We start from the raw sequence: 18,285 nt of genomic DNA, 5'->3' as shown, positions 1-18,285 counted from the left end.
AGAAGCCAAACACAGAAGGACGCATGGTTTACGATTCCATTTATATAACTTTCAAACACAGGCAAAACAGTTTTTACAGTGTAAAATTAAAGATATTAGTTATATTTGATTATCTTTGGGGAGGAGGACATGGGTATGATCACAAGAGGGCTTCTGGGGTGCTAGCAATGTTCTATTTGTTGACCTGGGTTATGGTTATATGAGTTTTGAGCTTTGTAATAATTCTCTTAGCTTTATATTTGTTTTCTCTACTTTCTGCATGTTACACATTAGCAAATATACATATATATGCACATATATATTAACTATATATACAAATAAATAAATAAATATAAAATTACACAGACAAAATGTATACATTCTACACTGTTAACGTCAGATAACAGTTTCTTCCTTGAAAGCACATATAATTTGGTGGAGAAATATGACATATATGTGATTCTGATAAAGGAATAATTATAAAGTCTTAATAATTTAAATCATTTTTAACTTTGAGTTTAAAAGGAATTATTCCTTTTTTTATTGTTACCCTCAGAACTTTTAAGAGAGTTACCTGACACATAGCACTAAAATTAGGATCTAGTTTCTGCTTATTACTCTTCTCTCACAGTCTCAGAAGGAGGTTTGCAATAAGACCAGGGATATAATAATTCCAGTACAAACTACTTCTTTTTTTTCCTGATAGGGTTTTAAATAAGAAAAAACACTAAATCTGATGTCTCAGTAAATAAAATAGGTTAAGAAGTCAATTGTGTATTAATGAGAGAAAACAATCTTCATAGACTGACTTTAATCTCGAAGAAATTTTACTATAACTTAAATCTACCATTTCCTTCATTGAACAAGCACTTATCTCATTGTTTAATTTGCATTTTCTGGATTATTGATGAGATTGACATTTTCATATTTTTAGTAGCTCTTCAGGTTTTATTTTTTGTAAATGACCTATGATATTCTTTACCATTTTTCTATTAGTGTGAATGTATTTTTGTTTGTGAAAACTTTTTAAATTGTGAATGGTAATCAACTCTTCGTTATATTTATTATAAATATATTCTCCTTTCTTGTGGCTGGGCTAGTCATTATATTGATGGTGTTTCTTGTGATATCCAAGTTTTTATTTCTAATGTTGTCTATTCATATATATTTTCCTTTCAGTCAAAAATGTGTCTCTTTAAGAAATCTTCTATGATCCTGAGATCAAAAAGACACCCTCTTAAATTTTTTTCTGAAAGTTTAAAGAGAATTTATTCCTTCAATCAATCTGGAGATAATTTTTCTATATGGTGTGAGAAAGATATCTTTATTAATTTTTCTCTCCCATTTGGATACCCAATTGTCGTAGCACCATTTGTTGAACAGCCTATCCTTTCCCACTGATTTGTGTTGCCTGTTCTTTCAGATAACAAATGTCTGGAGATGTATGTGTTTGTTTCTGTGCTAACTGATCTATGTACTTATCTTTCTGCCAATATAATATTGATTTAATAATTGGATATTTATAATCAGTCTTAATAGCTGGTAAAATAAAATTTCCCACCTTGATGCTCTTTAAAACTCTTTTGGCTACTCCTAGCTCATCAACATAGATTTTAGAATCATGTTTTCAAATCTAGGTTTGGGATTGCATTGAATCTACCCATTAATTTGTGGGGAAATTGACATGTTTACTGTATTGAGTGCTCTAATCCATAAATTTGATATGTTGCTCCATTAATCTAGTTCTTCTCTTATGTACTGAATAATTTTCTAATGCTAACTACCCTTCCACTGGTGGGATGAACCCAGTATGAAGATGATTGTATGTATATTATATATCTATGCACACACAAACACACACATGAACTTATATTCATTGATGGATTCAATTTATTAATATTTTATTTAGGATTTTAGTTTCTGTGTGCATAAGTAAAACATGCCTATAATTTTCTTTCATGCAAGTGTCTTTGCTGGGTGGTAAAGAAGATAGATACTGGGTTCAAACTAGACTGCCTGGGTTCAAATCCCAGCCCAATTACTTATTAGTTATGAGATAACCTTGAAACTGTGGTGGCACTTATCCAGGAGGTTTTTATCTATGGTTATTGAACAGATGGGTATGAGAACTGTAAAATCAAACTCAGGATAAGGTATTACCAGGCATGTGCGACAGAAAAGCAGGGGCATAATCACATTAAGATTACTTACAAGAGAACAGGTGAACCAATGGGAAACTGTTACAGCCTATGTAAGGAAGTAGTAAAAACAAACTGGGAAGGAGTTAAGGAAATGGAAGAAAATGAAGGGTTCAAAGAATAGAGGTCTCAATGAGGTCAAAGAAAAGTTATAGTGGGAGTAAGATATTTGTGTTTAAGATTTCAAAAGTTGGGCAAATTTAATAGGACTTCTGCTTATGCTCAAGATAAAGTAAAATGGTCCACTTTCCCACCTGACACACCAAAAAAACCAAACAACTGAAACAATGGTTTTCCAGGCAAACACACATCAGACACTGATAATGACAGACACAAAACAAATGAAGTGAGCCCTGTGATTGTCCCACCTTACTGACTTGAGCAACATTTCTGGCCACAGGAAAAGGAGGGAAAATGCAGGCAGAGATCAGCAAATCCTTTGAGCTAAGGAGATGAAGCTGAGACTCAGTGGAAACCAAGTAAACTAGAGTTGGCAGGACAATCAATAGGAGAGAAAGCTGTACAGAGACAGAACTCCATATATATAAGATCTGGGAAGGGTCTGTCTTGCATAAACAAAAGAGTACTAACCCTTTATTAAAGCAATTGAATTTACAGTTTGAAATACTTCCCACAAAGAAAGCTCTAGATCCAGTTGGCTTCACTGGTAAATTCTACCAAACATTTAAGGAAAAAATAATACCAATTCTACACAAACATCTTCCAGAAAACTGAAGAGGACAAAATATTTTCCAAGTAATTCTGAGGCCAGCATTACTTGATACCAAAACCAGACAAAGACATTAGAAAAAACATTTTTTTTTAAAGGCTTCATGGGACTTCCCTGGTGGTCCAGTGGGTAAAACTCTGCGCTCCCAAGGCAGGGGGCCCAGGTTCGATCCCCGGTTGGGGAACTAAGAGTCCACATGCTATGGCGCAGCCAAAAAAAAATTTTTTTAAAAGGTGTTATGTACGCAGATGTTAAGATTTTAAATAAACTTTTTAGATAATCAAATTCAACAATGTATAAAAAAGATAATACATTAGGATTAAGAAGAGTTTATCTCAAAAAGGCAGGTTTAACATTGAAAAGTAATCTATATAAATCACCCTATTAAAAAACTAAAAATGGAAAAAACATCTGATCATCTCAATAAATGCAGAAAAAGCATTTGGAAAAATAATCCAACACTCATTCTGATAAAAACTCTCAGAAAACTGGGAATAGAAATGAACATCCTCAACCTAATAAGAACATCTATGAAAAAACTACAGTTAGTATCATATTTAATTTTGAAAAACAGATGCTTTCTCCCTAAAATCAGCAACAACACAAGGATGTCCACTCCAACCATTTCCATTCAACAATGTACTCAAGGTTCTAGCCAGTGCAATAAAGCAAGAAAATGAAATGAAAGGCATCCAAAGTGGAAAGGAAGAAGTAAAACCATCTTCATTTACAGATGAAAAGATTGTCAATGCAGAAAACCTGATGGACTCTATATAAAACCTACTAGAACAAGTGAGCTTTGAAAGATGGTAGTGTAAAATAAAATACACATACACACACACACACATGCACAAGAAGTATTTCTATATACTAGCAATGATAATTCAGAAATTGAAAGTAAAAGAATAATACCATTTACAACGGTATCAAAAACAGCAATACATAGGGATAAATCTGACAAAATATGTGCAAAACCTATATACTAAAAATTATAAAATATTACTAAGAAAAAATTAAAGAAGAGCTATATCAATTGAGAGATATATTTTTTCATTTGTCAGAGGACTCAATATCATTAAATGAATCTACACAAATTGATCAAAGTCAATACAATGCCTATCAAAATCCCAGCACCTTTTTTTGTAGAAATTGACAACCTGATTCTCAAATGTATATGGAAGTGCAAAGGACCTATGATAGTCAAAACAACTGTGAAAAAGAACAAATCTGAAAGGCCAACACTATCTGACTTACTATAAAACTGTAATAATCAAGAGAGTGGGATACTGGTTTCCAGATAATCAACAGAACAGAACAAAACAGAAATGGATCTACACAAATATGTACAACTGATTTTTAACAAAGATGCAAAGGTAATTTAATGGAGAAAGGATAGTCTTTTTAACTGGGCATCCATATACAAAAAAAGTGAACCTTGACCTTTACCTTACATCTTGTACAAAATTTACCTCAAAATGTTTCATAGATTTGAATGTAAAACCTAAAACTACAAAACTTCTGGAAGACCACATAGAAGATAATCTTTGTAGCCTTGAGTAAGGCAAAGATTTCTTAGATATGACACAACCATAAAAGAACAAATTGATGAACTGAACTTCATCAAAATTAAAAACTTTTGCTCTGTGAAAGACACTCTTAAGAGAATGAAAACAAAGAAAAAAAAAAGGATCCATCCCTACTGGTTATAACACCCACTAGAAGAATGAATTCTTCACTCGTTAGTTTGATATACAAGTCCCTCTTTTTTTTTTTTTTTTTTTTTAGCAGAGGAAACACAATTACTTTTTTTTCTTTTTAACATCTTTACTGGAGTACAAATGCTTTACAATGGTGTGTTAGTTTCTGCTTTATAACAAAGTGAATCAGCTACACATATACATATGTTACCATATCTCTTCCCTCTTGTACCCATCCTCTCCCCCCCATCCCACCACTCTAGGTGGTCACAAAGCACAAAGCTGATCTCCCTGTGCTATGCGGCTGCTTCCCACTAGCTATCTATTTTACTTTTGGTAGTGTATATATGTCCATGCTACTCCCTCACTTTGTAACAGCTTACCCTTCCCCCTCCCCATATCCTCAAGTCCATCCTCTAGTAGGTCTGTGTCTTTATTCCCGACTTGCCCATTGGTTCTTCATGACCTTCTTTTTTTCTTTTTTTAGATTCCATACATATGTGTGGGCATACAGTATTTGTTTTTCTCTTTCTGACTTACTTCACTCTGTATGACAGACTCTAGGTCCACTCACCTCACTACAAATAACTCAATTTTGTTTCTTTTTATGGCTGAGTAATATTCTATTGTATATATGTGCCACATCTTCTTTATCCATCCATCTGTTGATGGACACTTAGGTTGCTTCCATTTCCTGGCTATTGTAAATAGAGCTGCAATGAACATTTTGGTACATGAATCTTTTTGAATTATGGTTTTCTCAGGGTATATGCCCAGTAGAATAACTGGGTCATGTGGTAGCTCTATTTTTACTTTTTAAGGAACCTCCATGCTGCTCTCCATAGTGGCTGTATCAATTTACATTCCCACCAACAGTGCAAGAGAGTTCCCTTTTCTCCACACCCTCTCCAGCATTTATTGCTTGTAGATTTTTTGATGATGGCCATTCTGACTGGTGTGAGATGATATCTCATTGTAGTTTTGATTTGCATTTCTCTAATGATTAATGATGCTGAGCATTCTTTCATGTGTTTGTTGGCAATCTGTATATCTTCTTTGGAGAAATGTCTCTTTAGGTCTTCTGCCTATTTTTGGATTGGGTTGTTTGTTTTTTTGATATTGAGCTGCATGAGTTGCTTGTAAATTTTGGAGATTAATCGTTTGTCAGTTGCTTCATTTGCAAATATTTTCTCCCATTCTGAGGGTTGTTTTTTCGTCTTGTTTATGGTTTCCTTTGCTGTGGAAAAGCTTTTAAGTTTCATTAGGTCGCATTTGTTTATTTTTGTTTTTATTTCCATTTCTCTAGGAGGTGGGTCAAAAAGGATCTTGCTGTGATGTATGTCATAAAGTGTTCTGCCTATGTTTTCCTATAAGAGTTTTATAGTGTTTGGCCTTACATTTAGGTTTTTAATCCATTTTGAGGTTATTTTTGTGTATGGTGTTAGGGAGTGTTCTAATTTCATACTTTTACATGTACCTGTCCAGTTTTCCCAGCACTACTTACAGAAATACACAGGATCATGAGAGATTACTACAAGCAATGATATGCCAATAAAATGGACAACCTGGAAGAAATGGACAAATTCTTAGAAATGAACAACCTGCCAAGACTGAATCAGGAAGAAATAGAAAATATGAACAGACCAATCACAAGCACTGAAATTGAAATTGTGATTTAAAATCTTCCAACAAACAAAAGCCCAGGACCAGATGGCTTCACAGGTGAATTCTATCAAACATTTAGAGAAGAGCTAACACCTATCCTTCTCAAACTCTTCCAAAACACAGCAGAGGGAGGAACACTCCCAAACTCATTCTACGAGGCCATCACCCTGATGCCAAAACCAGACAGAGATGTCACAAAGAAAGAAAACTACAGACCAATATCGCCGATGAACACAGATGCAAAAATCCTCAACAAAATACTAGCAAACAGAATCCAACAGCACATTAAAAGGATCATACACCATGATCAAGTGGGGTTTATTCCAGGAATGCAAGGATTCTTCAATATACGCAAATCAATCGTGATACACCATATTAACAAATTGAAGGAGAAAAATCATATGATAATCTCAATAGATGCAGAGAAAGCTTTCAACAAAATTCAACACCCATTTATGATAAAAAACACTCCAGAAAGTAGGCATAGAGGGAAATTTCCTCAACATAATAAAGGCCATATATGACAAACCCACAGACAACATCATCCTCATTGTGAAAAACTGAAATCATTTCCACTAAGATCAAGAACACGACAACGGTGCTCACTCACACCACTATTATTCAACATAGTTTTGGAAGTTTTAGCCACAGCAATCAGAGAAGAAAAGGAAATAAACGGAATCCAAATCGGAAAAGAAGAAGTAAAGCTGTCACTGTTTGCAGATGACATGATACTATACATCGAGAATCCTAAAGATGCTACCAGAAAACTACTAGAGCTAATCAATGAATTTGGTAAAGTAGCAGGACACAAAATTAATGCACAGAAATATCTAGCATTCCTATACACTAATGATGAAAAATCTAAAACTGAAATTAAGAAACACTCCCATTTACCATTGCAACAAAAAGAATAAAATATCTAGGAATAAACCTACCTAAGAAGACAAAAGACCTGTATGCAGAAAATTATAAGACACCGATGAAAGAAATTAAAGATGATACAAATAGATGAAGAGATATACCATGTTCTTGGATTGGAAGAATCAACATTGTGAAAATGACTCTACTACCCAAAGCAATCTACAGATTCAATGAAATCCCTATGAAACTATCACTGGCATTTTTCACAGAAATAGAACAAAAAGTTTCACAATTTGTATGAAAACACAAAAGACCCTGAATAGCCAAAGAAATCTTGAGAAAGAAAAACGGAGCTGGAGGAATCAGGCTCCCTGACTTAAGACTATACTACAAAGTCTACTGTAAGCAAGACAGTAGACTCGACAAGGGGAAGACGGTGGAAGAGTAAGAGGCGGAGATCACCTTCCTCCCCACAGATACATCAGAAATACAGCTACACGTGGAACAACTCCTACAGAACACCTACTGAACACTGGCAGAAGACCTCAGACCTCCCAAAAGGCAAGAAAGTCCCCACATACCTGGGTAGTGCAGAAGAAAAAAGAATAAACAGAGACAAAAGGATAGGGACGGGACCTGCACCAGTGGGAGGGAGCTGTGAAGGAGGAAAGGTTTCCACACACTAGGATGCCCCTTCGCGGGCGGAGACTGCGGGTGGCAGAGGGGGAAAGCTTCGGAGCTGTGGAGGAGAGCACAGCAACAGGAGGGCAGAGGGCAAAGCGGAGAGATTCCCACACAGAGGATCAGTGCCAACCCGCACTCACCAGCACAAGAGGCTTTTCTGCTCACCCACCGGGGTGGGCAGGGCTGGGAGCTGCGGCTCGGGCCTTGGTTGGAGCGCAGGGAAAGGACTGGGGATGGCGGCGTGAACACAGCCTGCAGGGGATTAATGCACCACGCCTAGCCGAGAGGGAGTCCAGGGAAAAGTCTGGACCTGCCGAAGAGGCAAGAGACTTTTTCTTCCCTCTTTGTTTCCTTGTGCACGTGGAAACGGGATTAAGAGCACTGCTTAAAAGAGCTCCAGAGATGGGCGCGAGCCAGGGCTAAAAGCGCAGACCCCAGAGACGGGCATGAGATGCTAAGGCTGCTGTTACCGCCACGAAGAAGCCTGAGTGAGAGCACAGGTCACTATCCACACCCCCCTTCAGGGAGCCTGTGCAGCCCGCCACTGCCGGGGTCCCGTGATCCAGGGACGGCTTCCCCAGGAGAGCGCATGGCGCGCCTCGGGCTAGTACAACGTCACGCTGGCTTTTGCTGCCATAGGCTCACCCCGCACTCCGTACCCCTCCGTCTCCCCAGCCTGAGTGAGCCAGAGTCCCCGAAGCAGCTGCTCCTTTAACCCCATCCTGTCTGAGGGAAGAACAGACGCCCTCCGGCAACCTACACGCAGAGGCAGGGCCAAATCCAAAGCTAAGCCCCGGGAGCTGTGCAAACAAAGAAGAGAAAGGGAAATCTCTCCCAGCAGCCTGAGAAGCGGAGGATTAAAGCTCCACAATCAACTTGATGTACCCTGCATTGGTGGAATACCTGAACAGAAAACAAATCATCCCAAATTTAGGAGGTGGACTTTGAGAGCAAGATTTATTATTTTTTCCCTTTTCCTCTTTTTGTGAGTGTGTATGTGTATGCTTCTGTGTGATTCTGTCTGTACAGGTTTACTTTCACCATTTGTCCTAGTGTCCTATCCATCCGTTTTTTTGTGGGTTTTTTTTTCTAAAAAAAAATTTTTTTTTCTTAATAATTATTTTTTATTTTAATAACTTTATTTTCTTGTATTTTATTTTACTTTATCTTCTTTCTTTCTTTCTTTCCTTCCTTCCTTCCCTCCTTCATCCCTCCCTCCCTCCCTTTCTTCCTTCCTTCCTCCCTCCCTCCCTCTCCTCTCTCTCTCTCCCTCTCTCTCTCTCTCTTTCTTCCCTTCTTTCTTTTTCTTTCTTTCTTTATGCTTTATCTCCCTTTTATTCTGAGCCGTGTGGATGAAAGGCTCTTGGTGCGGCAGCCAGGAGTCAGTGCCTAGACTCTGAGGTGGGAGAACCAACTTCAGGACACTGGTCCACAAGACACCTCCCAGCTCCACATAGTATCGAGCGGCAAAAATCTCCCAGAGATCTCCATCTCAACATCAACACCCAGCTTCACTCAACGACCAGCAAGCTACAGTGCTAGAAACCCTATGCCAAACAACTAGCAAGAAAGGAACACAACCCCACCCATTAGCAGAGAGGCTGCCTGAAATCATAATAAGTCCACAGACACCCCAAAACACACCACTAGATGTGGACCTGCCCACCAGAAAGACAAGATCCAGCCTCATCCACCAGAACACAGGCACTAGTCCCCTCCACCAGGAAGCCTACACAACCCACTGAACCAACTTTAGCCACTGGGGAAAGACACGAAATAAAATAGGAACTACGAACCTGCAGCCTGCAAAAAGAAGACCCCAAACACAGTAAGATAAGCAAAATCAGAAGACAGAAAAACACACAGCAGATGAAGGAGCAAGATAAAAACCCACCAGACCTAACAAATGAAGAGGAAATAGGCAGTCTACCTGAAAATTCAGAATAATGATAGTAAAGATGATCCAAAATCTTGGAAATAGAATAGACAAAATGCAAGAAACAGTTAACAAGGACCTAGAAGAACTATAGATGAAACAAGCAACGATGACCAACACAAAAAATGAAATTAAAAATACTCTAGTAGGGATCAATAGCAGAATAACTGAGGCAGAAGAAAGGATAAGTGACCTGGAAGATAAAACAGTGGAAATAACTACTGCACAGCAGAATAAAGAAAAAACAATGAAAAGAACAGAGGACAGTCTCAGAGACCTCTGGGACAACATTAAACGCAACAACATTCAAATTATAGGGGTTCCAGAAGAAGAAGAGAAAAAGAAAGGGACTGAGAAAATATTTGAAGAGATTATAGTTGAAAACTTCCCTAATATGGGAAATGAAATAGTTAATCAAGTCCAGAAAGCACACAGAGTCCCATACAGGATAAATCCAAGGAGAAATATGCCAAGACACATATTAATCAACCTGTCAAAAATTAAATACAAACAAAACATATTAAAAGCAGCAAGGGAAAAACAACAAATAACACACAAGGGAATCCCCATAAGGTTAACAGCTGATCTTTCAGCAGAAACTCTGCAAGACAGAAGGGACTGGCAGGACGTATTTAAAGTGATGAAGGAGAAAAACCTACAACCAAGATTATTCTACCCAGCAAGGATCTCATTCAGATTTGATGGAGAAATTAAAACCTTTACAGACAAGCAAAAGCTGAGAGCGTTCAGCACCACCAAACCAGCTTTACAACAAATGCTAAAGGAACTTCTCTAGGCAAGAAACACAAGAGAAGGAAAAGACCTACAATAATGAACCCAAAACAATCAAGAAAATGGGAATAGGAGCATACGTATCAATAATTACCTTAAATGTAAATGAACTAAATGATCCCAGCAAAAGACAAAGATTGGCTGAATGGATAAAAAAACAAGACCCATATATATGCTGTCTACAAGAGACCCACTTCAGACCTAGAGACACATACAGACTGAAAGTAAGGGGATGGAAAAAGATATTCCATGCAAATGGAAACCAAAAGAAAGCTGGAGTAGCAATTCTCATATCAGACAAAATAGACTTTAAAATAAAGACTATCAGAAGAGACAAAGAAGGACACTACATAATGATCAAGGGATCGATCCAAGAAGAAGATATAACAATTGTAAATATTGATGCACCCAACATAGGAGCACCTCAATACATAAGGCAAATACTAACAGCCATAAAAGGAGAAATTGACAGCAACACAATCATAGTAGGGGACTTTAACACCCCACTTTCACCAATGGACAGATCATCCAAAATGAAAATAAATAAGGAAACACAAGCTTTAAATGATACATTAAACAACATGGACTTAATTAATATTTATAGAACATTCCATCCAAAAACAACAGAATACACATTTTTCTCAAGTGCTCATGGAACATTCTCCAGCATAGATCATATCTTGGGTCACAAATCAAGCCTTGGTAAATTTAAGAAAATTGAAGTTGTATCAAGCATCCTTTCCAACCACAACGCTATGAGACTAGATATCAATTACAGGAAAAGATCTGTAAAAAATACAAACACATGGACACTAAACAATACACATCTTGATAACGAAGTGATCACTGAAGAAATCAAAGAGAAATCAAAAAATACCTAGAAACAAATGACAATGGAGACACAACGACCCAAAACCTATGGGATGCAGCAAAAGTAGTTATAAGAAGGAAGTTTACAGCAATACAATCCTACCTTAAGAAACAGGAAACATCTCGAATAAACAACCTAACCTTGCACCTAAAGCAATTAGAGAAAGAAGAACAAAATAACCCCAAAGTTAGCAGAAGGAAAGAAATCATAAAGATCAGATCAGAAATAAATGAAAAAGAAATGAAGGAAACCATAGCAAAGATCAGTAAAACTAAAAGCTGGTTCTTTGGGAAGATAAACAAAATTGATAAACCATTAGCCAGACTCATCAAGAAAAAAAGGGAGAAGACTCAAATCAATAGAATTAGAAATGAAAAAGGAGAAGTAACAACTGACACTGCAGAAATACAAAAGATCATGAGAGATTACTACAAGCAACTCTATGAGAATAAAATGGACAACCTGGAAAAAATGGACAAATTCTTAGAAATGCACAACCTGCTAAGACTGAATCAGGAACAAATAGAAAATATGAACAGACCAATCACAAGCACTGAAACTGAAACTGTGATTAAAAATATTCCAACAAACAACTTCCCAGGCGAATTCTATCAAACATTTAGAGAAGAGCTAACACCCATCCTTCTCAAACTCTTCCAAAATATAGCAGAGGGAGGAACACTCCCAAACTCACTCTACGAGCCACCATCACCCTGATACCAAAACCAGGCAAGGATGTCACAAAGAAAGAAAACTACAGGCCAATATCACTGATGAACATAGATGCAAAAATCCTCAACAAAATACTAGCAAACAGAATCCAACAGCACATTAAAAGGATCATACACCATGATCAAGTGGGGTTTATTCCAGGAATGCAAGGATTCTTCAATATATGCAAAATCAACGTGACACACCATATTAACAAATTGAAGGAGAAAAACCATATGACCATCGCAATAGATGCAGAGAAAGCTTTTGACAAAATTCAACACCCATTTATGATAAAAACCCTGCAGAAAGTAGGCATAGAGGGAACTTTCCTCAACATAATAAAGGCCATATATGACAAACCCACAGCCAAATTCGTCCTCAATGGTGAAAAACTGAAAGCATTTCCACTAAGATCAGGAACAAGACAAGGTTGCCCACTCTCACCACTCTTATTCAACATAGTTTTGGAAGTTTTAGCCACAGCAATCAGAAAAGAAAAGGAAATAAAATGAATCCAAATCGGAAAAGAAGCAGTAAAGCTGTCACTGTTTGCAGACGACATGATACTATACATAGAGAATCCTAAAGATGCTACCAGAAAACTACTAGAGCTAATCAATGAATTTGGTAAAGTAGCAGGATACAACATTAATGCACAGAAATCTCTGGCATTCCTATACACTAATGATGAAAACTCTGAAAGTGAAATCAAGAAAACACTCCCATTTACCACTGCAACAAAAAGAATAAAATATCTAGGAATAAACCTACCTAAGGAGACAAAAGACCTGTATGCAGGAAATTATAAGACACTGATGAAAGAAATTAAAGATGATACAAATAGATGGAGAGATATACCATGTTCTTGAATTGGAACAATCAGCATTGTGAAACTGACTCTACTACCCAAAGCAATCTACAGATTCAATGCAATCCCTATCAAACTACCACTGGCATATTTCACAGAACTAGAACAAAAAATTTCACAATTTGTTTGGAGACACAAAAGACCCCAAATAGCCAAAGCAATCTTGAGAACGAAAAACGGAGCTGGAGGAATCAGGCTCTCTGACTGCAGACTATACTACAAAGCTACAGTAATCAAGACAGTATGGTACTGGCACAAAAACAGAAAGATAGATCAATGGAACAGGATAGAAAGCCCAGAGATAAACCCACGGACATATGGTCACCTTATCTTTGATAAAGGAGGCAGGAATGTACAGTGGAGAAAGGACAGCCTCTTCAATAAGTGGTGCTGGGAAAACTGGACAGGAACATGTAAAAGTATGAGATTACATCACTCCCTAACACCATACACAAAAATAAGCTCAAAATGGATTAAAGACCTAAATGTAAGCCCAGAAACTATCAAACTCTTAGAGGAAAACATAGGCAGAACAATCTATGACATAAATCACAGCAAGATTCTTTGTTACCCACCTCCTAGAGAAATGGAAATAAATACAAAAATAAACAAATGGGACCTAATGAAACTTCAAAGCTTTTGCACAGCAAAGGAAACCATAAACAAGACCAAAAGACAACCCTCAGAATGGGAGAAAATATTTGCAAATGAAGCAATTGACAAAGGATTAATCTCCAAAATTTATAAGCAGTTCATGCAGCTCAATAACAAAAGAACAAACAACCCAATCCAAAAATGGGCAGAAGACCTAAATAGACATTTCTCCAAAGAAGATATACAGACTGCCAACAAGCACTTGAAAGAATGATCAACATCATTAATCATTAGAGAAATGCAAGTCAAAACTACAATGAGATATCATCTCACACCAGTCAGAATGGCCATCATCAAAAAATCTACAAACAATAAATGCTGGAGAGGGTGTGGAGAAAAGGGAACACTAACACACTGCTGGTGGGAATGTGAATTTGTACAGCCATTATGGAGAACAGTATGGATGTTCCTTAAAAAACTACAAATAGAACTACTATATGACCCAGTAATCCCACTACTGGGCATATACCCTGAGATAACCACAATTCAAAAAGATTCATGTACCAAAATGTTCATTGCAGCTCTATTTACAATAGCCTGGAGATGGAAACAACTTAAGTGTCCATCATCGGATGAATGAATAAAGAAGATGTGGCACATATATACAATGGAATATTACTCAGTCATAAAAAGAAACGAAATTGAGGTATTTGTAATGAGGTGGATGGACCTAGAGTCTGTCATACAGAGTGAAGTAAGTCAGAAAGAGAAAGACAAATACCGTATGCTAACACATATATATGGAATTTAAGAAAAAAAAATGTCATGAAGATCCTAGTGGTAAGACAGGAATAAAGACACAGACCTACTAGAGAATGGACTTGAGGATACGGGGAGGGGGAAGGGTAAGCTGTGACAAAACGAGAGAGTGGCACGGACATATATACACTACCAAACGTAAAATAGATAGCTAGTGGGAAGCAGCCGCATAGCACAGGGAGATCAGCTTTGTGCTTTGTGTCCACCTAGAGGGGTGGGATAGGGAGGGTGGGAGGGAGGGAGACGCAAGAGGGAAGAGATATGGGAACATATGTATATGTATAACTGATTTACTTTGTTGTAAAGCAAAAACTGATACACCATTGTAAAGCAATTATACTCCAATAAAGTTGTTAAAAAAAAAAAAAGACAGTATGGTAGTGGCACAAAAACAGAAATATAGATCAATGGAACAGCATAGAAAGCCCAGAGAGAAACCCACGCACATATGGTCACCTTATCTTTGACAAAGGAGGCAAGAATATACAAGTCCCTCTTTGAACAGGTCCCTAAGGACTATCAGGTCTCCCTTCTCCGATGGAGGTAGAGGAATGGTGTAATACAAATATGCTAGGACAAATGAAAGGAGGCCCAAAATCAACAGAAGGCAATGAAGAGAAGGTCAGAGGTAAGTGGGAGAAGGGCAAGCTTTCTACATTTACCTGAACTGGTGTTCAGCTGGTCAACTAATGGGGTCACCCACCAGCTATACCTGGCATGTGAGGTCCAGTTAAAGGAAAAAAGGGGAGGTTCATAGTCGTCTAACACTCATTCTCATCTCTTCATGCAAACTCTACCATTCCATGCTCCAATTTCCTGAATAAGCAGTTATTTCAAGCCTCCAAGCCTTTGCTTCTTCTGCTCCCTCTGTCTGAGGATTCCCTTTTTCCATGCCCTTGTCTTCTGGTGAACTCATTTTTCAAGAAATAATTTACTATGCTTCTATCATTCTCTCTGGTATTTGGACTTCAGTTTTATTTAAGAATTGTGGCTGGTGAATTCCTCTAAAACTCATAGTTTATGAATGCCTCAGGAACTCTCCCCACCCCAACCAAACTACTCAACACCAATTCTTGTCCCACACCACTCAGATGGTGGCCAGCTAGTCCTCCTTATGGGATAAGGGATATTCCCACTTGAAACCTAAGAAATAATGCTAATGTTATAGTATCATTTTAATGTCATTAATGATTTTAGATAATATAAACTGTGCACTTAAAATGTGCTAGACACCATGCTAAGTGCTTTATTTGCATCATCTCATTTAATCCTCACAACAATCCCATGAGGGTTATTGTGCTATTATACCCATTTTACAAATGAAAAAATCGAGGTATAGAGAAGCTAAGTAACTTGCCCAAGTTCAAAGACCTAGAAAGAGAGCTAAAATATGGGCCCAGACAGACTGAATCCAGAGGCTGAGTTCTCAACCACTGGTCTATGATGCTTCCAAAATGGAATGTACCACTTTTTTCCTACTTTCTCCATTGCTCAAGCAAGCCAAAAACCTAAGTTGCCCTGTACCTCTTCCTTCCAAATCCCTTCATCTCCAATCTCACTGAACCTATCTTAGTTCACTTCTTACTTGGATAATGACAACAATTGCCTAACTGCACTCTGCTATAATGCATGTTCCTCATAACAGCCAACTGGGCTTTTCAAATAAATCACAATCTGATCGGGTTACTCTCAACTGAATTCCTTTCAGTGATTCCTATAACCTGTGCAATGGTTCAAACTCCTGAACACAAAGCAGACAAGGTCCTTTACTATCTAGCCAAATTCTTTCCTTTCAGCTCCATTTGCCATTTCCCTATATACATCATATTCCATTCAAACCAACCTTCTTAAAAGTTTCTAACAAAGCATATTCCTAATCCCTTCAATGTTGTAAATATTGTTCTACTCGACTACACAGTTCTTTATTTAGTAAATTTATATTACTGCTTCAAGTTTCAGCCCAAATGGCGCCTTCCTTGACCACAGTAAATTATAACCGTGTAATAGTTAATATTTGTTTAGCACTATGTCAGATACTATTCTAAATCCTATACATGTTTTAACGGTCATTTAATCATTTGAACAACCCTGTGAGGAAATTGAGGCAAAAGAGTTGGCAGTTGCTGCCACTTCCGTGTATTTATGGAATTTATATACTTCTCTCCTCAAATTAAATTCTTGAGGGTAGAACAGTCCTCCTCATCTTTGTAATAGCTATGCTGGTATAGCGCCTGGCACATAATAGAAACAGGAGGAGCTCAATGAACATCTTTTGAACAATTGGCCAGAGCTGTGTCTCTAGGTTCTAACTGCAGACTTGGAAACTCTTCCTTGCCATTAGCCCTCTAATTTCTCCAGAGCATGCGAGGAGCATGAGTAGCAGTAGCAGAGTAGAGTAGCAGAGTCCCACATAAGCTTAAGGAACCTAACAGTATTTACTAAACGGTTCTGCTGAAATGTATACATATCCTCATATATACCATCAAGCTTTTTCTGCAGCTGTCTTCTTTTAAGTTTTTACAAATTTCCATGCACCCAACAGGCATTCAGAAAATGCTAGTCAACAATGACGACATTAAACATTACATATAAGAATTCTAGATAAAGGAATGTGGAGCTTACTCTGATCTCGCAGAAAGTCGACTTCTGTGGCCATTTAGATACAATTTGTTTGACGCTTTCACCACCTTTACTTTTCTTAAAAAGACACAAAGCTCGCTGTGAGGGAAAACAAATCTAAAGCAACGCTTCGGAGGTTGTCTACCACTTGAGCGGTGTAATCTGCATCCTACTCACGTGGCGTCAACAGCCCCGCCGCACCTCCTTCTCCCGAGGCCCAGCCGAGTCCCTCGCTCAAGCGAGACACAAGATTTCAGGTTTGCTGGGGACCCGCCAAGTGAATTCTGTTCCACGTTCACCCGAATCCCAGCCAGGTGGGACTAGGGATGTACAGGCGTCCCGCGGGTCACTCGGGGTCGTGTTGGGCCACTCAGGAGAGCGCCGAGAGAGCTGGCGGGCAGCCGGGTGGCGGCGTCCTTGGCGGAGCGTGGAGCGACTGCAGGACTGCCGAGAAGCCCGGGCCAAGCAGCGGAAGTCCACTCGGCCCGCCCTGCGACTTTGAAACCGGTGCCCCAGACCGCTCCTTGGAGACGGTGACGCCCTGCGTCATCACGCAGGCGTCGGCGTTTACGTCCTCTCGCTTCCTGAAGTTCTCTCACGCTATTGGTTGTCTGTCAAGCGATGGGCGGAGCTGTGGAAACCTGGATGACAGCCGGCTGAGCCACCTGTGTGGCGGCGGACAAGCTGGTGGGTCTGTGTTCTAGGATGGCTGGGCCCAGCGGGTTTTTTTGTTTTTTGTTTCTTTTTTTCTTTTATTCCTTTTTAAAAAAGAAACCCCCAAAAATGTAAACATAGGGCATTAACTACATATTTTAAATGCCCCCATATCTTTGTTACCTAACACTTCCGGGCTGGGAGAACTCGCTGGCCAAAGCGGATGGTTGGAAAGCACGTAGGTTTCTGCGTCTGCGGTCTGAACCCAGACTGGCGTCTTCAGAGTCTACCTCCAAAGCTGGAGGATTCTGGGTATGAATTTGATAATCCCCAGAAACTAAGTACGTGGGGCTTTGGAGAAAGGACACAGCTGTTGTTTAAATAGTTAACCGCGTGGCAATGACATGTAGTTAGATCCTCCAAAGATCCTGCAAATTCAGCAGTTATTTCTTTAGAGATAACTTTGATTCCTCAAAAAAAGAAGGAAAGACAAATTCACATTTTTTGCAAGAAATAATGAGGTAAAACTTTACATTTGTATACCGATTACAATCCATCTTTAAAAAGTGATTATGTCTGGATTTAAAGCTCGTCATTATTT

At 38.4% G+C, this 18,285-nt stretch overlaps 1 protein-coding gene across 1 annotated transcript in view; it reads right to left on the bottom strand.

Annotated features, from left to right (window-relative positions):
• The window catches only part of SCLT1 (sodium channel and clathrin linker 1), a gene marked incomplete at both ends in the record, with an annotated part of 272,227 nt that extends 255,160 nt beyond the window's left edge, over positions 1-17,067 (bottom strand). Inside the window, one exon of the mRNA XM_079719413.1 lies at positions 17,034-17,067. Coding sequence (XP_079575539.1) covers positions 17,034-17,067 — 34 coding nt within the window. The remainder of the gene's footprint in view (positions 1-17,033) is intronic.
• Positions 17,068-18,285: the final 1,218 nt, after the last annotated feature.

This window comes from Hyperoodon ampullatus (assembly GCF_949752795.1).
Source record: "Hyperoodon ampullatus genome assembly, chromosome: 1".
NCBI classification, from domain to species: Eukaryota; Metazoa; Chordata; class Mammalia; order Artiodactyla; family Ziphiidae; genus Hyperoodon; species Hyperoodon ampullatus.
Note: the sequence above shows the minus strand (reverse complement) of the source record. Positions and strands in the feature narration are given on the sequence as shown.